The sequence below is a fragment of the Oratosquilla oratoria genome, chromosome 10 (genome assembly GCF_046742065.1).
Source record: "Oratosquilla oratoria isolate Oo_2021 chromosome 10, ASM4674206v1, whole genome shotgun sequence".
Lineage (NCBI taxonomy): Eukaryota > Metazoa > Arthropoda > Malacostraca > Stomatopoda > Squillidae > Oratosquilla > Oratosquilla oratoria.
This window is the reverse complement of record NC_134786.1, coordinates 64,295,263-64,318,361: the sequence shown is the minus strand read 5'-3', so window position 1 is coordinate 64,318,361 and position 23,099 is coordinate 64,295,263. Positions and strand designations below refer to the sequence as shown.

Sequence of the window (23,099 nt, the reverse complement as noted above, 5' to 3'; positions counted from 1 at the left end):
TTTAATAGGCCCTCTTTCTGTCCCCACATGTAGAAAAAGAGAAGACAGGGAGAAATCCCTTCGAACTGCATCAAAATATCATTCACACATACTCCCTCACTCCCCCATCCCCCATCAAATCCCTCCCATGCACCACAGTATCATCCTTACACAACCATTCTCACTCACCCCTATCTTCTGTCCTTCCTCAACAGACCCTCTTTCTCAATGCCTCTTTTACCCCATCCATCCATCTCATCCTTGGTTGCCTCCTCATGATTACTCCCTCCACCTCTGCCTTCCACATCTCTTTAACTAATCTTCTTTCATTCATTTTTTCCATGTGTCTAAACCATCCCAAAACTCTTTCATCAACCCTATCTCCCAATTCCATTTCCACCCCGGCTCTCTTCCACATTTCTCACTCTATCTAGCCTAGTAACCCTTACCATACTTCTCGGATATTTCATCTCAAACACATTTAAACCCTTCATATCTTATGTTCCATGTTTCTGCCCCATACAGTGCTGTTCGCACAATCACCCCTTTGTTGGAAGAAGATATATTACACATCATAGGATGTCACACTACAAGGAGATAGATATCAAGCATACAAAGTCGCATACGTTGCAGCACCAAGTGGCTGTTGAGCGTCAGGTCTAACCATAACCTGACCAGAGGCCACTTAACAGGGAATTAGGCTGACATGACTTTGACCTCTTAGGGCACCTGGTCCGCTCAAGAGATGACCGTTGAGAAGCATACATCCACAGAAAGAATTATCATTATATTTTATTTTTTCACCATGTATTATCAAAATATGCCATGTCCTTCTACATACCATAATTGTATATATTTTGTTTAATAATGAGTATGTCACCCAACCATGTAAATACCTACTTCTTTACATACATACATATACCAAGGCTTTTTCCCCCTTTCAAGGGAGGTAGCCAAAAAGGGAAAGGCATAAAATCACTCCCACCCATTCCATCCTTAAATACACTCCACACCCCTCCCACCCTCCCTCTCATCTGAGCACCTCCTGGATGACGGGTCATCCCTGCACCTTGCCCACCGCCCTGGGTCAGAAGCAGTGTCGCAAGACACAGCACATCCACAGCGAGGCCGCTTCATTTAATCGGCGACCCCCCCTCTCCGTCCCCCCTTGCATATAAGGAGAGGACGGGGAGAAATCCCTTCGGGCTGCGTCAAAATTTGCTCACACATACCACCTCACCCCCCACCCCCCTGCCCATTCCACCTCATGCAATCACAACATCATCCATATACAACCATTCTCCACTCACCTCTGTCTTCCGTCCTCTCCCGTCCTTCCTCAACAGACATTCCCCTCTTCCCCAAAGCCCCCTTCACCCCATCCATCCACCCCATCCTAGGACGTCCCCTCATGTTCACTCCCTCCACATCTGCCTTCCATACCTCTTTTACTAGTCTTTCTTCACTCATTCTTTCCATGTGTCCAAACCATCCTAATATTCTTTCATCAACCCTATCTCCCAGCTCCTTTTTCACCCCTGTTCTCCTCCTCACCTCCTCATTTCTCACTCTATCTAGCCTAGTAACCCCTACCATACTTCTCAGACACCTCATCTCAAACACATTCAAACTCCTTCTCTCTTCTTCTCTTATGTTCCAAGTTTCTGCCCCATACAGTGCTGTTGGCACAATCACTCCTTCATACAGTCTCCTTTTTGCATCCATTCCTAAATGTCTATTCCTCATTACACTCTTTAATCCACCAAGGCATTTACTCGCTTCTCTCAATCTACATTCTACCTCCACCTTCACTCTACCTTTTCCTTCTACATTTGCACCCAAGTATCTAAAACTATCCACTTCCTCCAGTCGCTCTCCCTTAATGTTCACTTCCAGTCTACTGCCACTTTCACTCCTTGTACATCTCATCACCTTACTTTTACCCACATTTATCTTTAGCTTTCTTCTATCACATACTCTCCCAAACTCTGCCACCAGCTTCCTCAATCCCTCCTCCGATCCTGCCACAAGCGCAGTGTCGTCAGCAAACAACAGCTGGCTCACCTCCCACTTTTCTCCATTTTCTTTAACCATCTCCAATCCCTGACCCACTACCCTTGCATTTACCTCTCGCACCACCCCATCCATGTATAAGTTGAACAGCCAGGGTGACTTAACGTATCCTTGATGAAGTCCCACCTTTACCTCAAACCACTCACTCTCTCCATTTCCAATCCTTACACAAGCTCTACTACTCTCATAAAAACTCTTGACAGCTCCCAGAAGCTTTCCTCCTATCCCATAAATCTGCATAACCTCCCACAGTGCCTTTCTGTCTACCCTATCATAAGCCTTTTCCAAATCCAAAAAAGCCCAAAAAACATCCTTCCCCTTTCCTATAGCTTTCTCACATATCTGTCTTACCACAAAGATCTGATCTACACAACCTCTACCTGTCCTAAATCCACACTGTTCCTCACCAATTACTCCTTCTGTTCCTCTCCTAATCCTCTCAATCAAGATCCTCCCATAAGCCTTCCCAACTACACTTAACAAGCTAATCCCTCTTTAACTACTACATTCACACTTGTCCCCTTTTCCCTTGTAAAGAGGAACTATACAGGCACTCCTCCAGTCCTCCGGTACTCTACCCTCTCTCCAGCAAACATTAAATAACCTCACCAACCAGTCCACCATCACTTGACCTCCCTTTTTCAGACATTCTGCATGGCATCCATCCAGACCAGGTGCCTTACCTGCTTTCATCATCTTAACAACTGCCTTCACCTCATCCTTCCGTATTTCTCCTCCATTCTCCTCACTCATCACCTCTCATTTTCTTCGCATTTCCCACTGCAGCTATCTTTCCTTCCCTATCCTCCTTCACATTTAGCAACTCCCTAAAATATTCTGCCCATCTTCCCCTTACTGCCTACTTCTTTAACTTTGTAAATATTACTGCATGACAAAAAATTTGTGTAGTGACAACCGTCAGTCTTTGTGGTCAGTTGCCTTGATTTTTAGCGCAGATCTCAACTGGCTCTGCATAAGACAACTGGCTGCTATTTACTAGAGTAAATCTGTAGAACTAAACAACCTTTACTTACTCCGCTACTCAATGGCCTCTAAAAGTGTGGCTCACAACCTTCCACACTTTCATACAATCTCCTCTTAGCATCCGTTCCCAAATGTCTATTTCTCATTACACTTATTAATCCCCTAAGGCATTTACTTGCTTCTTTCAATCTATATTCTACCTTCACCTCCCCTCCTCCCTTTCCCACTACATTTGCACCCAAGTATCTAACGCTATCCACTTCCTCCAGTTTTTCCCTATATACTCACTTCCAATTTACTGCCATCCTCTCCCCTTGTACATCTCATCACCTCACTTTTACCCACATTTATCTTCAACTTCCTTCTTTTGCACACCTTCCCAAACTCCATCACTAACTTCCTTAACCACTTCAGTACGACTCAAATTCTTGCACACAGCATTGGCTGTCATACGTAATTTGCATCACACTACTGGCATTAAAATATAAAGTCACTGCTGTATTACTCGTTATATTTTACTCTGAGTAATAATAAACACAGAAAACATGATCAAACCAGGGCATAGAATCTGGGGGTAACTCATGTACAACTACAAAAAAAATATATAATCAAGATGCCGATATCCTTGTATACCCACTCATGCCTTATGACACCTACATAGGCGTCATCATACTGAAGTGGTTAATCCCTCCTTTGATCCTGCTACAAGTGCAGTGTCATCAGCAAACAACTAGCTTACCTCCCATTTTTTTCCATTTTCTTTAACCATCTCCAATGCACACATATTTGGTTAATTCAACTTTAAACAATATTTCCTGACAATCGATTCGATTTATATATGAATATTACCAGTTTCATGTACCTAAGAAATAAATCATAAATATATATCATCCCAAACCAATTTAAGGTACAATTCACAAACCTTATTGTCATGTTGATCGGAATGATCAAACACATCATCATCCACATCCGTTGCCCCCACTGTTGTCCCTTCAATCACTAGTGACGTTGGACGCCCTTCATTCTGCTCTTCTACCTCCTCTGCACATACGCCTCCTGAGCTAACTGACCTTCCTCCTGTTGTCGAATGCGAGGTCATACTAATGTTGGACATATTGGAAATGTTGGAAGATGTGTCAACATTTTGCTGATCGCTACTATCACTAGTAGGAGATTTAGTCTTCGCAGTGACGGGTCCTGGGGTGACCGTGACAGTGGTGCCAGGAGCTTGATCGTCAACAGTGACAACTGAAATGTGGGTGTCATCGGCTCTGGGAATACTTTCTCTGGTGTCCTGCTCAGCCTCACTAACTTCCTCAAGTGTTATTTCATATTTGGACCTGAAATAAGAGAATGTTGTACTGTAACTTACACAACAGCAACAAAAATCAAAGCCGTTTTTTTTTTTTACTTCTTAGAGAATAACAGTTCTTAGGCTGAAGCAATATACAATTCCTTTTTTCCATCTAACCCTCCCCTCTATGTGCAACTTCTTCAAAATAACAATGCAGGTCAACTCCTATGAGGTCCAACAGCTACTCACTTAGTGACAGGCTCAACTTCTTCATTATCATGGAGGATTGAGGAATTAGAGATGACAACTTCACTTGCGTCTAAACGGTGTCCTTGGTCTGGGGAAGTTGATATTGTGACCTCTGTAATACCTTCCTTGGATTCTGTTTGTCAAAATGATATGAATGTAAGTTTTTGCAAAAGAGTGAAAATGCAAATTCAAATATTCACCAAACAAATGAAACTACTGGTTTTTGTTAACAATCTGCAATTCACTACAGGCCGAGTACACAAACAATGCCAAAGTAGTAATCTATCTACATATATACATATATATATATATACACACACACACATTCATACATAAATATATATACATACCAGAAATCTTCTTCCCCCTCACAAGGGAGGTAGCAAGCCAAGGCATGCACCCACCCTGCACCCATCCCACACCCATTTGGTTCTCTTTTAAAAAAATTCCAAGCTCCTTGCAAATGAAGAAGAAATATACAAAAATAATAAACACAACTGTAAATATGAAAATTATACTGGACTTTCATTCTTACAAGTTTCAACATTCATTCTTTAAAAGTGGATAAATCAAAATAAGTAAATATGGAAACAAAGAAATTGTTACCCTTAGTCTGTGAGGTCTGTAATGGGTACCTGCCAGTCATGGTATTGCGTGATGGACAGCAGAGATTAATCTTCCTGCTGCCCTACTTGTAGCCTCATCCTCATCTTCAGGTGCAGCCCCAAAGGGGTGACACTCAGTCCATTAATCAGGCTCAAGATCTCTCTACCTATATATCAATGGCTTTTCCCCCTCACATGGGAGGTAGCCAAGTCAACATTTTTTTAAACAAGAAAAAATGAGATCTAGCAAATGCTCCCTTTAGCAGATGACATACAACCAGTCCTGCTTCAATACAACAGACAACTGTCCAAAACTTCTTTCCATAGATCTATGAGAGAGCCTGAGGACCATTGCCAGCTACTGTGAGGCTGCACGTTTTCAGTCAGTGGAGGACTGGAAAAGTTAACTTGTAATTAATCGTTGCTTCAAGTTTCACCAAGACAAAAGCCTGAAGCCGATGGCTGGCAACAGTCATTGGCTGAAAGTGGTAGCAGTAGTTCCTAGTTGTCAGCTCTCCATGTGTAATAAATATAACTAAAGTTGATAAAGAGAGATCTTGGGCCCATTCTGGACACTGAATGTCAGCCCCTCAAGGCTGCACCTCATGACCACCATGTGGGTGTTTTGTAAGACAATCATTTCTACTAGGTAGTCATTAACTCCATCAACTTATAATAATTGATGGAGCAGATTAGAAGAATAACCTCTGGGACATTGTATCTTGTCTATCCATGAGATTCTTCCTTCCATCTTCTTCCCTTGCACTCTCTTTACCCTGCTTGACCTGCTCCATGTTCATCAGACTTCTCCAGCAGTATTTTACCTCCTGTGAAGCCTATTACAATTCACTTCTATTCTTCATACTCTACCCAGTGGTGGCATTTCTCACACTGGATGGCTGTGAATTTGGGACTACCACATTGTGGAACTGGTTGGCCAGTGCCTCTCTTTGGATGGGAACCCTGAATTCTGGGCCTCACATTTAATACTTATGTGACTTTCAGCCTATATATCAGGGGCATGAAAAAAAAAAAAAAAAAAAAAAAAAAAAAAAAAAAAATATATATATATATATATATATATATATATATATATATATATATATATATATATATATATATATATATATATATATATATATATATATATATATATATATATATATATATAAAAGAAAACAAACCTGCTCAAATCCATTGCTAGTGTGGACTTTGGACAGCAGGAGGAATCTCTAATGGTCATCTTCAACCAATTCATAGGGACTGCCCTTGACTTTGCCTTTACAAGGTGTTTCCCAACAATCAGCAGGACAAGAACATACAACTTACAAACAATATAAAACCTGTACCACACAAAAACACATACACACTCAGTTCAACAAACAAGCCCTTCAAGACAATCCAACTCCACCTGCTCAGTACTTCACCAACATCCCAGAAAAATGGGCTCCACAGAAAAATCCTTCACACTTCTGGTTGTGACAACACTTGCATGCTTGCACTTGAGACAGTGCTCAGCACTGAAATGGTACCAGTGCAGAGTGGACCTTAACACAAATTTGAGCTGCCCCAGATGATACAATGCCCTGCACTGGTAATCACTGTACAACAACACATTTTATCTTCCCTGAGTGACTTGTGGACCCACATGGAAGCCATTACTAGGTTACCTGAAGGCTGTGGGTGTTCTGCAAGAGACCAGGGGCAATGGATTGATTGACTGACACTCGGAGTCCCTTCTCATTCGTCCCCTCCATATGCCCAAACCATCCCTGCAACCTTTTGTAGTCAAAATAGCAGTTAACTTATAATAGTAGAGATACTATTAACAAATTCTACTTGATACATCTACATTACATTGCATAACAAAGAGAGTACACACTGCATGAAGAAATAAGATGTAGTGATATGCATGCACTTATGTATGAATTTCTGACCTGTTTGAGTGATTGACAACTTTCTATCTTCTGAAACTGATACTTCAGATCCTGTCACCACAACTGCACTTTCTTTCTCCTCAAAAGAGTTTCGTCGACTTCTGCTTTCCACGGCACTATCAATTACTGATTCTAGGATTCTAACAGCTTGCGCCTCTGCCTCACTTAAGGAATTACTCCAATCTTCCTTTTCATTGCTAGATCCATCTTCATCTCTAGACTCAAGGGATACTGGGGCAGATGTCTCTTCTTCAGCTGGTATGGGAACTGTTTTGGGAGCTATATTTAGTCAAATACAAAACCAAGCAAAAACACAAAATAAAACAACACTTGTACAAACAATGCATAAACTACACAAATTAACAGGTTTCCAGCACCAAAACAAACAAGCAAGAACTCACGTATGAATGATATCCACAGGGTAAATTTCAATGTCCTGTCATGCTTCCATGCACACTAAGGACTTGCAAATATCATGCAAACACAATGGAAATAAATTGCTGAAATGGCAGACTTGTGGTACTATAACCCATTGCATAAATACCTGTATGATGAACAGCAAAGAGAACAATCTCTCAGCTACCATTCTTTACAACTTATCAACACCTGATCATCTGGAAGTGTAGGCCCAAGGGGCTACCACTCAGTAACAAGACCATGCCCAAGACCTACTTCTATCAACTTCAACTATTTCCCTCCCTCCAAGTTTTTCACATAAGGAGAGCAGACAACCGATGACTACTCTGATCCTATCCTGTTATAACATCCATTAATACTGGTACAGCACAGACAAATGGGCAAAGTTTCTTTTCAAAGAAAGTGAGGTTGCGGCTTTCCATTCAATGAAACTTAAGGCAAGGGACAGGGATGATCCTTCATCCAAAAGGAGCTAAGATGGGAGGGGCAATGAATGGGTTCTTGATGGTGTGGGACAGGTACAGGATGTGTGTGCTTTCATTCAGCCACACCCTTATAAGGGGGAAAGCTTTTTGGCATGTGTGTGTGCATGCAGGCACACAAACACCACATGCACCTTTTCCCATTACAAGAAGGGGTGACCAACTTCAGGCATACACCTATTCTTCAACTCTCCCAACCTGTTTCTTGTCCCTCACATCATAGGTCATCATGGATGAACAATTATCCATGCCCATGGTCCCACTGTTTGAATCAAAGGCAATATACACATATATGCACACATACAGAGGGGAAGAGTTTGTGTTTGAGATGAAATGTCTGAGAAGTATGGTAGGGATTACTAGTCTGGACAGAGTGAGAAACAAGGAGATGAGGAAAGCAGGGATAGAAAAGGAGTTGGGAGATAGGGTTGATGAAAGAGTATTGGGATGGTCTGGACACATGGAAAGAATGAGTGAAGTGGAAGGCAGAGGTGGATGGAGTGAACAGGAGGGGATAGCCAAGGAACAGAAAGATGGATGGGGTAAAAGGGGCACTGAGAAAGAGGAGGATGTCTGTTGAGGAAGGGAGAAGACAGAAGATAGAGGTGAGTGAAGAATAGTTATATATGAATGATGATGTGATGCATAAAAGGGAGTGGTTGGGGGTGGGAGGGTTAGGAGGGGTTATGTGTGAATGATTTTTTGACCCAGCCCAAAGGGATTTCTCCCAGTTTTCTATTTTTCTGCATGAGGGGACAGAGGGGGGGGGGGGGGGGGTTTGCCGATTAAATGAAATGGCCTTGCTGTGGATGTACTGTGTCTTGCTGCATTGCTTCTGAACCTGGGCAATGGACAAAATACAGGGATGACTCATCATCCAGGAGCCAAGAAAAAAGGGAGGGAGGGAGGGGTGGTGAATGGAAGTGGAGTGGGTGGGGATGGTACCTCCCTTGTAAGGAGAAGAAAGCCCTTGGTATATGGTATGTACATATCCCTAGACACATCTGGTTTAGTTTAATGTCACAAACTCCCCCTGTCAGGAAGCTAGGATGGTGCCCCTTACAGAGGACTTTCACGATCCATAACCCTAGTCCAACTTGCTAACTGCATGGTCTGAACTGCCGTCCTTTTGACATCTGTTGCAAGTGGTGATGCTTTAACTCACTTGATCAGCAAACACCTTAAACACATACTATTCAAAAAAGATAATTGGAGAAGACATTCATAAAGACAACAAGAAGTGGTTAACCAACTTCATAGTAGGACAAGTGCAGAGTAACCCAAGAGCCAAATTTCAAGAACTGAAAGTTACTTCAATGGAGTCCCTTAAGGTGCAATATCTTCACCTTTACTGTTCAATCTTCATGAGTGATCTTTCAACTCCAGAACCAGAACTAATCATCAACATTCTCTCATATACAGATGACCTGACAATAACTTAACAGAATAAATACAATACAGTAACAAAGAACACCATATCCTGATAGCATGGAGAGCCAGACAGAGGGAGAATGCAGCATGGTGAAAGTTATCAGAAGTGTAGAGGACAGGTGAGGGTAAGAAGGTGGGTGGAGGGGGTCATGGCAAGGAAGAAGTAGGAGTTGTGGATTTTCTGCAATTGTATGAGCTCTGAGGATGTCCTGGAAAGAATGAAACATCAGTGAATAAAAACTCCAACTGTACTCTATGTTTACCTCACCACCCTTCCCCCTCATTTGTATAGAATGGCCAAACCCTTCCACTGAAGAACCCTAAAATTCTACATTCTAACATTTGATACTCGTATGACCTTCAGCCCGCTTAACAAGGACCTGAAAAAAGACGAAGATAGGAACAACCTACTTAAATCCACTGCAAGCACTGACTGTACAAGAGAAAGAAAATTTTAATCACCATCTTTACGCAATTCATAAGAACCACATTATGCCTTCTCAGCATGGTTCCCAACAATCAGCAAGACAAACACAAACAACTTAAAAACACTACAAAATGGGACATTGATAGTAGTAACAGGGTGTCCTATAACCACCCCAATTGGACACATTGCACACAGAAACCAAAATAATTCCCCATAGAACACCACATGAAACGACAGGAATACTATCTAAAAAAATCTCACATCTGGTAAGAACATTTGCAAGTTTACCTTCAGGCCAACATCCAGAATTGAAACAGTACCAACAATGAAGAGGCCTGCCCACAGATTAAAACTGTCACTGATGTAACCATCACAGAGAGGACACAGAACATACTACAATGCCCCATACTAACAAACCCAAGACAAGAATGCAATGTCTTTCCTGAGTAAATTTGGACCTACCCAGAGGTTGTTGCCTGTTACCTGAAGATAGTGGGTCTTCTGCAAGAGACCAAGGACAACAGATTGATTGATATATATAATAAAGAACTCTTTCATTTATAAGGGGAGTAGTCTAAGCAGTTGATTAATTACAATCAAGTGAATAATATGTTCACTCTCACCACTTCCCTGCCTCCTTCCCTTTTCCTATCCCTCTATTTAACCTCCATGCTCAATTTCCCTTCTACCACATAATTATCTGATATTACTCTTTCTCCCCTGAATACAGTAGAATGCCTCTAATATTCCCTTTTGGTACCACTACATAGCCTATAAGTACCGCCCTCAGCCACTCCCATCCACTAACCTGTCCCATCAATATAAAGGGAATGTCTATTGAGCAGGGATGGGAAAGCTCTAGAGTATGAGTGGCATGGTTGTGATTGGATGAGAATTTGATGGGATTATCATGTAATGAATCTGTGGGGGTAAACCAACTTTGGCTGTTGGGTCCTGCTGTGGAGGTGCTGTGTCTTGCTACATTGCTTCTGACCTGAGAAGCAGATAAGTGACTGAGATGCCCCTTCATCTACAAAGGGCTGATAAGATACAAGGAACAACAAATGGTGTTGGACGGGTGCTGGATGGGTGAAAGGTGGGTGTATGTCTTGACTAGTCCACTCCCTTATATGGGGAGAGGGCTTTTTGATGTATGTGTGATTCTATGTACATACATATGCATGTATATGTATAAGATTCATGATAGAAAAGGTAACCCATGTTCAGTTCATGCGCATTATATAGTAATGAAATGACATGACTAACAATTTACCTGCTGTACATTCCTTTATATCTAAGCCAAGGAAAATTGTCCCACTCCTCCCCACAATTTGGTTCAGTAGTGGGGGGAGATGACACCTACCCTTCTCGGGGGTACACTGGCAACCCCTCCTTCTGGGGAGAAAAACCTAAGGCATGGAGGAAATTATCCTAAAACCTACAAGCAATGCATGCTAATACAAGTCTTTCCCATAACACTACAAATCTGCCATATTAGTAGCACACAAGTACTCAGCCCAAACTCCGTTTCATGCTTTGACACATAACTACTTGGCCTACCTGACACAACAACAATGCTCTCTCTCTTGGCAGGAGGCTGAGAAGGGTCTGGGGGCGTAGGGGTAGGGGTGCGTACTATGACTGTGCCTTCACTACCTATGGAGGCCAGGATGGTTTCGGTGGGTTCAGCTATGGGCCTTCTAGAATCTGCAGGAGGTGGGGTAGTGACTGGAGAGGACACTGGGGTTGAGGGAGTTTCTTCTGTGGTAATTATGGAAGGAATGGGTTGAGGCTTTGGTGAGGTTGAAACAGGTTCTTCCTTCGTGGTTTCTTCTCTATCCTTGACAGCTGGTGTGCTCTCTTCTGACGTTATTACAACATCCATGGGTTCAACAGGAAGTTTACTGATACTTATACTTGAGGTATCTGGCTCATCCTGCACACTAACTGCTGTTTTTATTTCTTCTTTTCCTTCTTTATCTTTCACATGATCAGTTTTGTCTATTTCCATTTTTTCAACTTTGTCATGTGTCTTGATTTCAGTATTGACTATCTCTATAGATTTTTCTTTAGGTGTTTCTATGGTCACTGGCTTTATATCTGCAGACTTCTCTACTACAAGATTTTCACTCTCTGGTGAAACTTTAGATTTTCCTTCTTCAACCTTTTTCTCATCTGACATAACATTTTCCTTCTTTTGGGTTTCTATGGTAATGGAAGGTTCTTTTATTGTACAAACATCTGGAATGTCCTTGGGTTTCTCCACGTGGGGTACATCTGTGTCAGGTTTGACCTTAGTAACTGGATGACTGGCAATGGGACTTTCTGCAACTGCCATGGGTTTAGGGGCAGGACCTTTCCCAGCAGGTGTACTGGAAATTGGAGAGGGAACTTTGGTTGGGGTGGTGACTGTTGGGGTAGGTGTTGGTGCAGGAGTTGTGGTAGTTGTGGTGGAAGGAACGGCAGGTGCTGGACCTTTTTTAGAAGGAGTGCTGGCTGTACTGGAGGGTTGAGAAGGAGCAGTTGGGGTACTGGGGGTGCTCGCTTGACTGATGGGCGGTGAAGGTGCAGGGCCCTTAGATAAACGACGCTCACCTGATACTGCAGTGGGAACCTGCAAGAGGAACAATGTGTTGGGAAGTTTGATTTAGCTTTACAAAATACTAGACAAATCAATACTTGACAAATCAGATTATTCTATTCAGCAGAGATATGAACCCCTAAATCAAGTTTAGCACCCTCCTTCTGTCTGATGCCTCAATGTTTGGTTATATAAAACAATCTGATGTCAGCCAAATCAAGATCTACAGAGAATATCACAGTGCTGAAGGGATCAAAACAGTACTTAAACCCTATCACATACAGACACACAATGAACCAAGAACATGAACACATAAACATGCATAATCATGGGAAAAAATAATCCTTATCAAAGTTCAGATATTTCTCTGGTGTCAGATGATTTAACTAATGGTATCAGTTCAATGGATGCATTTCTTATCAATAACAATAATTGTTGCCTCAAGTTTCTATGACTGGACACCCGCAATTCCACAGTGATGGGCAATGGTCCTAGGCCACCCCACACATCTCTCTGGGAAGAAATTTTGAACTGATGTCTGTGTAGTATTAGTGTGGCAATAGTGTAAGAGAGGAGCAGTTGCTGCGTGTTAGCTCTCCATGTGTGAAAAGCAAGACAGGTAGGTAGGAAGGTAGGTAGGTATGTGTGTACAGGTGTGTGTGTGTATTTACCTTGTATCTTACGGAAAGGGGAGCTATGCTTGTGGTGTCCCATCTCTGTATCTCACAGTATCTGAATTGTTCTTAAATGTATATATGTATGTGTATTTACCTAGTAGTATTTTACAGGATGGGAGCTATGCTCGTTGCGACCCGTTTTTGTATCTCTCCACGTCCAGTTTTTTCTTGAAATCGTGTATAGTTCTGGCATTCACTGTTTCACTGTTCAATTTGTTCCAGACATCGATCACTCTGTGTGGGGAAACTATTCTTTTTCAGGTCTCTTCTGTAACTGTCTTTCTTTAGTTTCTTTTCGTGTCCTCTTGTCCCATTTTAATAGGTCACCTCTATCGAGAACTTCCATCCCTTTCATGATTCTGTGTGTGTGTGTGCATGTGAAAAGGTGTGTGTATGTGTGTGTGTTAACACTACATTAAATCATCCTCTAAAATTCAAGATTACATTTCTTACCCCAAAATTTGCATGTATCTAATCTAAAAGAGGTCATCATCTTACCTCTTTTATATTTCTTCTGGGACTCACAACCATTTCCTCTGACTCCACATGAGAAATCTTGTCACCAACTGTAATGCAGTAAAAAATAAAATTATTTTATTATCTTTCAATATCTCCATTCATTGCATCCATGTGATGACATGTAAAAATAAATATACAATCAATCAAAGAATAAACATGTAAGTAAATAACAATTGTTGCCTCCAGATGAAGATGAAGGTGTTGACAGGTTTTGAAGATGGACATGACCATCATTTGTAGAGCCCACTGTTGTTTCCATATAAATAAACACAATATATAAACAAACAACTGAGCTGACTATGTGAGGAAAAGGGAAAACAAGCACAATAAAGCAGTTTGTTTCTATAACTTACCAATATTACAAGAGGCAATGGATTCAGTATCATCATGACTATTAACAGACTGCTCTTCAGAGTCCAAGCTCTGGGTAGATATTCGCTGCTCCTGGAAGATTTCAATAATGTTACTTGAAGCCTATCAACACAAACAAATAAAAAATCAGTTTGCCTGAAAATTTTCAGAGATCCCCACCTCCCCAATACATGAAAATCCATGCACTCTGAAGCTGATAATCATTTCATGTACAGACGAAAACTCTATTTTTTTATATTTAGAAGCATCAATTACTAAGCTACTATGACATGATGAGCAGCAGAAGAAAATCATGTGACAGTGAATCATTTAAATCTATGCTACTCTGTAGCTGTCGTATGAATTGATTGTCACTAATTTAGATATTTTGTTGACAAAATTCAATGTGTCACTCTTCACGCAACCTTGTGGATGATGTGACTGAACTATGTTGTAACTATGCAACTGACACAAGAACAGAAGTAGATACATACATTTATCAGCTGCCAATGATTTTACATATGTCAAATTTTTACCTAAGCATATCATCAAATGAACATGAACTAAAAACTTCATTCAATAATAATCTCTGAATTATCACTTTACATGTTGATAATAGATACAAATGCAGACCCAAACATGTGCAACAGGTTATGGATTCTTGCTTTTAAGAGCTAACCATGCACTTGAAAAATAAGCCTCAGGCACTGTTCAAGATTTTTTTTTTTTATTTCTATACATATACACCATGGTTGTTCAACATGTACATGGATGAGGTGGTATGGGAGCTGGTAAGAAAGAATGGAAGGAAGTTTGTGGATGACACTGCACTTATGATGGTCAAAGAGTCCAAGGCAGTAATTGGTTCAACTTGGGAGGGTATGTGAAATGAGAAAGCTGAAAGTATATGTCCACGTAAGTATGTTGATAAGAGGTATAAGGGAAGAGAATAGAAGTGTGTTAGAGGCAAGTCTTAATCTAGAGAGGTTGGAGGAAGTGAAGAGCTTTAAGTATTTCAAATAATTTGTTGCATGGAATGGAGTAGTGGGAGTGGAGGTAAAGTATGGAGTAAGGGAAACGGGTAAATGTCTTGGGAGAATGAAAAAATCCAGAAATAGGTATCTGGGGATAAATGCAAAGAGAAGACTGTAATTTATGGGAAACAGTGTGGAATGGGGTGAGGAAGATGCCAAAGGTGAAAAGTGAGCTGGCAAATAGGGTTCAGCAAGAGTTTTGTGATGGTTTAATCATACAGAATGATTGGAGGAGAAAAAAAAAAAAAAAAAAAAAAAAAAAAACTTGTGAAAAGGTATGAAAGGCAGAGGTGGGTGGTGTAAACTTGAGGAGAAGACTATGAATGGGATGGATGGATGGATGGGATAAGGGGCCTTGGGTATAAGGGGAAGTTTGTTGAGGAGGGAAGGGAGAGGTCAAGAGATGGGTGTGACTAGAGTGGTTGCGATTGAATGAAAAATTGATGCAGTTTAAACAGATTCCTTCCTGTCTACTCTGTTATTTCTTGAGTGGATGAGAGGGAAAACTCATAATTATGAAGCAGTGGGGGTAAACCAGATTCAGCAATTGGCCCCTGTTATTGAGGTGCTGTATCTTGCTGCACCGCTTCTGAACCAAGTAGTGGATGGAGGACAGGGATGACCTTTCATTCACAAGGAATAAAGATGTGTGTTGGATGAAAGATGGGTGTATGTACTGATGAGAACCCCACCCCACCCCCTCATAAGGGAGATAGAACCTTGTGGTTTAAGCATGTATTATTAGTGAGAGTAGAGGGAAATGGAAGATTGCTATGCTGGGTTATTGTTGTCAGGTCATTTGCATAGGCAACTCCTTTGGTAAAATGTTCTGGATTTGGGGTTATGATAAAGCTCATGAAAAAGGTAAATAAGAAAGGCGAGAGTACTATTCCTTAGGGGGATTCAATTGTACAGTCTATTAATCCCTTTAATTTTGGAGGGGGTTACTCTGCGTAGAAGAGCATAAATGCTAGAGCAAAGAATGAAAAACAAATGAGAAAGGAAAGATAGATTTAGAAACATGAGTATGTTTGACCTTTCTTACTGAACAATCTCATTACTGCAGCCATACAATGGGAAATTTTCCAGGGGGAAAGACATCATAACATAAATTCAAATACACATGAAAAGAAAAATAAATAATAATAATGAATAATTTTTTAATTTCACACATACACTATTATGTCACACTATACACGTACTGTGTACTGGCAACTTCCAATACTGCAACAAAAGCAAAATGACACTAGTACAGATTTAAAAGAAGATTAAGTGTAAGGGCAGTGAACAGTAAGGCAGAGTCATGTAAGCACATATATGTAGCCATTAAACCAAACCAGGATTAATAATAATAATAACAATGATAATAATCTGCCATGCATAGCCAAATGGGTCAGATCTCATCTGTTAATGTTGTGCTGCAGAAGCTTCCACACTCGCTGGGGTTTTGCATGGAATCTGAGCTATGTCCATGCCTTATATCATATCTGAAGGACACACGGTCTCATCTCAAACTGATTTTTTTTTTTTATACAAAATTTGCTCTCCAAGATTGTTTCATGAAAAATTATATTTACCACTGAAAAGGTACTGTCTACATAAATTACACTGTAGAGGATTATCAGATTCTGTTAACCATAGAATGCAGTTTCAAATTATCCTTCAAAGCAAACATTAGACTAAAGTTTAGAGCTATTCTAGTCATGCACACCTCGATTAGATATTGTTATTGCTTCCTCTACTGCAACACATATTTTAATCACAACGTTCCTATACAAATCAATTGTTTTCCCACTTCCATTTTCTGGGAAAAAAAGAAAACAAATAATTGTTTAGCTAGTATTCAACTCAACCATAACCTTTAGTTGGAGTCCATAAACCTCAAGCAAGACAGAAGGCAAGCATTGTGCATCTGCAGCTCAGCACCGCTAAAGGCATGTGTCTCAGTCTCATCACAAGACACCCAAAAGAGCAGCAAATCTTTAATATGATGTACACATACAGATAAAGAAAAGTGAAGAGCAGCAGGTACGTGAAGCAAGCCACATAAGATTGTTAATGTGGGGTGAACAAAAGTGAGGATGCTTTGACAAAATCATTCCTCCTCTGTCATTTTCTATTCTTTTTTTTTTCTTTCCCATTTAATCAAGTATGCTGGAAAACTGTTTGATCCTATGAAGTGCAGATGGCAAAAAAAGAGACTAAGAAGATATGATAAAATTTATGGAAACAAATTAAATTGTTGTCTTGAGGACTGGATTGTATCAAGATATAGTTCCTCTTTCAATATAAATTTCATGAGTTTATATGATGTCAAGTGAACCTGTACACTGAAAAGTATAATGACACATTGTGATGGTATGCTCAACAATTATTGTAGTGGGGAGTACCAGTATCTCAGGGCCAGATCGGAAACAAAATTTACAAAGGGACTGGCCTCTCCCTGGCCCTCTAAACCAACTATGATGTAAAGCTAACAGAATGACATGGGACCAAGTGAGCAACCACTGACTAAAGCTCTCATCTCCTTGGCCAGTTAGTGAGGTGTTACTTGCATGTAATACATTACTTTATGACCAAGCATACTGGTCCACTTGGCTAACCACTGATATCAAGCTGCCAATGGGTTTCTGGTGACGAGAGAGGACAAGACAGACGAGGGAAGGACAAACCTCAGGTACGGTGGCCAAGGGAGCCTCGGAAGCAGGTTCAGGGGAGCATGTGGGGAGATGGACCAACAAGGTCACACTCGAAAAAACTACATTTTCATAATTCTACTCCTCACGCCCACTACATTCAAATGATAACCTCTACTAACTATCCTTCACTACAGTGGTACAACACTCTGCTAGTCATATCATTAAAGAAATTATGACTTTAAAATATCTTCCTTAAAAATTTAATTAAAACTGGAACACTTGTTCAGCTAATGACCATATCATATTCGTCCATGTCCTGCTATTGTGTAATATACAAATTAATTTAGTATATTTTTCTTATTTAACTGTAACCTACAAAAATCTTATTTACCAAGCTCAGAAATTACTCAAGGCTACAGAAAATTAGCTTGTTGAAAAAATTGGCTATTCAAGTAGTAGCACGACACTATATAATACTGTTCCTCCCTCCACTCAATGTCATGCAAGTCCACAGACATATCTGTGATTGAATTGTGTAAAGGTCTGCACCCAAGGTCACATGCTCTCCAACTTAAGCATTCGTCTAATTGGGTCAAATGCTGAGTGTAGGTCTGAAATGTTGTACTAGGAATGAAAACAACATCGAGGAACTGCTTCTATTTTCTATCCTTCGTACAAAAGCCAGGAACGCTACAGTGAAAGTCTCAACTCTTACCAACACGTTTATAATGATCTTTTTTCCGTCTCCTTCCCTTCTGCAAGTTGCGTGAAAGAGAAACAAGCATACAAGGTGCCAGGAGAGGTTAGTGAGCACAGAAGCATAGCAAGCAACTCCATTAGGGAAGGAGCACTACAGCAGCTTCCAGCAGCACTACAGATAAACAGGTTAGGGGTGGAAGCAACATCTCTATACTGTGTTAGTGCTACACTAAGTATTCAACAATTCTGAATAATATTTTGGTCCAAGATAGCTTACTTTAATCAACTGTTGTAAGAAATAGATGAAAAAATAAGTTAAAAGAAGCGAGTATTAATCAGCTGTCTTTGTGAATATTAAATCTTGGATTGGTGAAAACATTTTGCTCAATAACCAAGTTGTCAATTTAGCTATGTGGATTATAATCAAAACAAAACAATTTACTCAGTCTGAAAAAGTATTCAATACACTGCATTAGCAATTTAAAACCTAACAATTCCTGAGTTTATTACAGCAGAGCTGTTGATATTTATCTTGTAAAATCTTACATACTACCAGAAATCACTAACTGTAGGGCAAAATCATCAACTATACCAAAACCTTACCATAATATTTTGGCCCTGAACCTCAATATTGAATATAAAACCAAAACTAGAATCAAACTTCACCACTAATGAAACTTACATTACCTTATCATCATAATATATGGACACACACACAGCTCAAACACTATTAGGAAAAAAAGTCCTCATTGAAGTTTGAATGACATGATCAAATAATGCAAATTGTGCCATTAAGCATCCAGTTCATCTAGATTGCATATATACTATAAATGCTCTTCCTCCATCATTGTGTCTATACCAGTACTCTTTCATTCAACTACTGATCCCAACATACAGAAGTCTGCCAGACTGGCTGCATATGAATATATGCTGCCACACAACAAGACTGGATGGACTTCATGAGCCAAGTGCATGTGACGGGTGATGGGATCAAAGTAGCAGGCACAAAACATTCTACAGTATGCAAGCCTTACCTCAAGATCTTCCACAACCTCTTCTTCCACAACCTCTGCCTTATATTCAAGCAAGAGATCTATAATTGGTTTTGCGTCCAAGACCTTATCTAAAAAGGGATGCTGGAAGGGAAGAAACAATAAAAGTTGTATGAGTACTTCATGTACGAGTATTTCTGGGAAGTGGGCAAGATGCAGGGATGACCTGTCATCCAGGAGGAGCCAAGAAAAGAGGGATGGAGGGGTGGTGAATGGGAGTGAAGTATGTGGGGATGAAATGGGTGAGAGTGGATTTATGCCTTTGACTTTGGCTACCTCCCTTGTAAGGAGGAAAAAACCCTTGGTATATGGTATGTTAAGGTATGGTTGGGGAGAGTATAACTGTGGCAGTGGGAGATACCAGAAATATTATTGTGATTGGAAGGGAGAATGAGAGGGCTATAGTTGAGACGTAGAACATAGAAGGCTATGGAAACCAGTAAAGTATCTGAGTAAGATGGGTGATATGTGGAATGTCTGTCAAAAAGAAGTTATAGTAGATCAGCAAAGTCTCCATTTGTAAAGAGGTATGAGACAGTTGAAGTTCAGAGAAAAAGAGCTCTTGGGGCCAGTCTGGAGATACTTTGACTTGGCCAACCCTGCTTATATGAGGGAAGGGGCTTTGGGGATATGTATGCATGAATGTATTCATCATGAACTTGTAGTAGGCTAAATGAAGTGCTTAGTGAATGTTCCAACACTATGTTACATGACTACACAAGGCATACTTTCATTAGTTCATATGTGGTACCAGGAAATGACATACCTTTAAAAGGTCCTCTGCTGAGGGTCTTTGATTTGGATCTTTGACAAGGCACTTTGCTACAAAGTCATTGAATTCTCGAGAATATCTGTCAAGGAAAACACATAATGAAAAATTGAAGTACATAAAAGTAAATAATATACAAAAAGATGAGGAAGAAGAAATCATTTACAGCTCTTACTTGGTGGGGTAGTCAAGCTTAGGAGGGTCGGACTTTTGAATTTTGAGCATTACACGGACGGGTGAGACCTCATGGTTCGGAGGATCCATCTGGGCAAACTCTATCAGGGAGATGCCCAGGGACCAAATGTCAGCCTATAAAGAAAGAATATATTTATTAATCATTTAGTATTGTATGTACCAATGGCCTTTCCCTCCCTGTAGGGGGGTGGCGAAGTCAAAGCACACACCCACATCATAAACAAACAAAACAGATTCAACCATATGAGAAAACCCTCTGTGAAGACAAAAGGGAAGCCCATAGAATTCATAACTGGAGCAAGTCAAATTAATTTGCTAAAAGCCGTTGGAATGGGTAGGGAGATTGCATGGAGGTTTGCTAAGAGAAACCCTGGGGCAAGGAAATGGCACATGAGTGAAATGACACACCCAAATGATGAAGAAAACCCCCCTCTTTCCCATCTTTGCTCTTTGGGGATGTAGGACAGCCCTGTTCCTTACCACTCTCATATATTCATTCCCACTTTTCCTGCCTTCCCTTCTCTTCCTATCTATCATCCTTATCCCTCCACCCCTCTTAAAAATACTTCAGAACTTTCTCCTTGAAACAATCCATTCTTCTTCTACTTCCACTTCCCTTTCTCTTCTACTACATTTTATCCCCTTAGTCTCTCTTTTTCATATTTCTTGTTTTCTTCCTCTTTCCACTTGTCATTCAATTCAAGCATTCAACTTTTCATTCATTCATACATACATACCATACATATACCAACAGCTTTTTCCCCCTTACAAGGGAAGTGGCCAAAGTCAAAGGCATAAATCCACTCCCACCTATTTCATCCCCACATAATCCACTCCCATTTACCACCCCTCCCTCACTTTTTCTTGGCTCCTGAAAACAAACTATTTATATGTCCTTACAAAAACTGTTCAGTATACACAACCAAAATGTAGTCAAACCTTACCTTATAGTCATATTTGGCATCTATGAATGTCTCACAGAGGATGACTTCTGGGGCAAGCCAGTAGGGTGTACCAATGAAGGTTCCTCGCTTGTCCAGCGTGTTTTTGTTCTTCGCCGAAACTCCGAAGTCCGCTGAATTCCATGAAATATAATTGAAATAATTAACATATCTATCTGTACTTTAGGCATGCAAGCTACACAAATGGTTAAACCCATAAAAAGAAAACATAAACACTTGTTCCAAACAAGGCAGTTTTGTGTTAATTATGATGTATTAAGAGACAAATTCATACCAGTTTGTACATATACCAAAGGGCCCTTTCCCCCTTAGCTCCTTGTGGGTGAAAGGAAAGTCATCCTTGCCCCCACCAACGGCTTGGGTCAGAGGCAATGCAGCAAGGCATAGCGCCTCCACAGCAGGGCCCAACATCCAAAACTGGCTTACCCTTCCACTTCATAACATGACAAGCCTACCGCTCATCAACTTAACTGCCTTCCGCTATATTTTTGCTAGTCTTTCTTCAATTGTAATTTGTACATACATACATACACACACACATTAAAAGGCCCTTTCCCCTTTATAAGAGGGGTGGCCAGCCAGGCCATGCACCCACCCTCCACCCATCCCAAACCCATTTTATTTCCCTTTTTTCTAACTTTGTGTGGATGAATGCATCCCTGCACCCTGCTAAAAACCTGGGTCTGAAGCAATATACCTGACATGGGCAGTGAGGGCTCTCCATGAGTGTGTTGCCTTCTAATTAATTTAACTTATTCCATTTGGCACTAAATGGTCTACTGTAGAATGAACAAAAATATCTACCAAATTATAATTGTGTCTTTCTTTCAATTCTGTTGCCCCTAAATTATAGCATTATAGCATTACACATACTAAATAAGTCAACAAAGTTATTAAATTTGAAAAAAAAAAAAAGTTATAATTACCTAACTTAACACCTCCATCCATCATTAGCAAGACATTCCCAGCCTTCAAATCTCTGTGGATGACCTGCAAAAACCAATTCAATAAGTACTATGAAAAGTAGAAGCCTTTCTAAAGATATCAACAAATCTAACTACTGTCAGTAATCAAATCCAGTTTAGTTATTTTACTAATAAGGCAAGAATGAATTCAAAGAATTAACTTATTAATTCATCTAGTTTAACTTCCTATGTGCTTCAATTATAAATTCATTTTACTTACATTACAAAGTCATCCAGTACAAAACCTGAAAGGTGTGCTGGTGATTCAACTGAATTATTATCTATACTTGCGAAAAAAAAAAAAAAATACAAGGGTACACACAAGTAGGATAGTATGACTCAATTAATATAAGATCATGCAGACAAAACCAATCTGTCCATACTACATACTTTGGAGATCCTATTATTCTAAATCTTAAATGTTCTTGTTTTTCAGAGATCCATTAACAAATGTGTACCTGAATACGTCTAAACACCAAAATACTGGACACAAAAAATATCAAACAGGCCTTTGATGAGTTATGGATTACAGAGTAAATACTCAGTAAAAAGCTTCCTAAATTTCAATCATTATAGAATCAATGATGCTATCTAAATATTTCTTGTTCTCCTACCAACAATACATAACCAATGGTAAATAGTGATACATACTATACACATGCCAAGGTTTTTTCCCCTCTTACAAGGGAGGTAGCCAAAGTCAAAGGCATAAATCCACTCCCAACCATTTAATCCCCACATACTCCACTCCCATTCATCACCCCTCCCTCTTTTCTTG

General features: G+C 40.2%; 1 protein-coding gene across 7 annotated transcripts in view; it reads right to left on the bottom strand.

Moving 5' to 3' along the window:
* Window positions 1-23,099, bottom strand: part of Slik (Sterile20-like kinase) — a 66,869-nt gene that overhangs the window by 26,451 nt on the left and 17,319 nt on the right. For 3 of the 7 annotated variants that reach the window (XM_076192011.1, XM_076192013.1, XM_076192010.1), the window contains exons 5-15: window positions 22,283-22,346; window positions 21,339-21,469; window positions 20,375-20,508; window positions 20,197-20,281; window positions 19,413-19,514; window positions 14,009-14,099; window positions 13,635-13,702; window positions 11,439-12,492; window positions 7,122-7,388; window positions 4,580-4,712; window positions 3,959-4,376 (exon numbers count right to left, since the gene is read on the bottom strand). In XM_076192011.1, the coding sequence (XP_076048126.1) occupies window positions 3,959-4,376; window positions 4,580-4,712; window positions 7,122-7,388; window positions 11,439-12,492; window positions 13,635-13,702; window positions 14,009-14,099; window positions 19,413-19,514; window positions 20,197-20,281; window positions 20,375-20,508; window positions 21,339-21,469; window positions 22,283-22,346 (2,547 nt within the window). The remainder of the gene's footprint in view (window positions 1-3,958; window positions 4,377-4,579; window positions 4,713-7,121; window positions 7,389-11,438; window positions 12,493-13,634; window positions 13,703-14,008; window positions 14,100-19,412; window positions 19,515-20,196; window positions 20,282-20,374; window positions 20,509-21,338; window positions 21,470-22,282; window positions 22,347-23,099) is intronic. The other 4 variants (XM_076192012.1, XM_076192014.1, XM_076192015.1 and 1 more) reach the window with 4 other exon arrangements.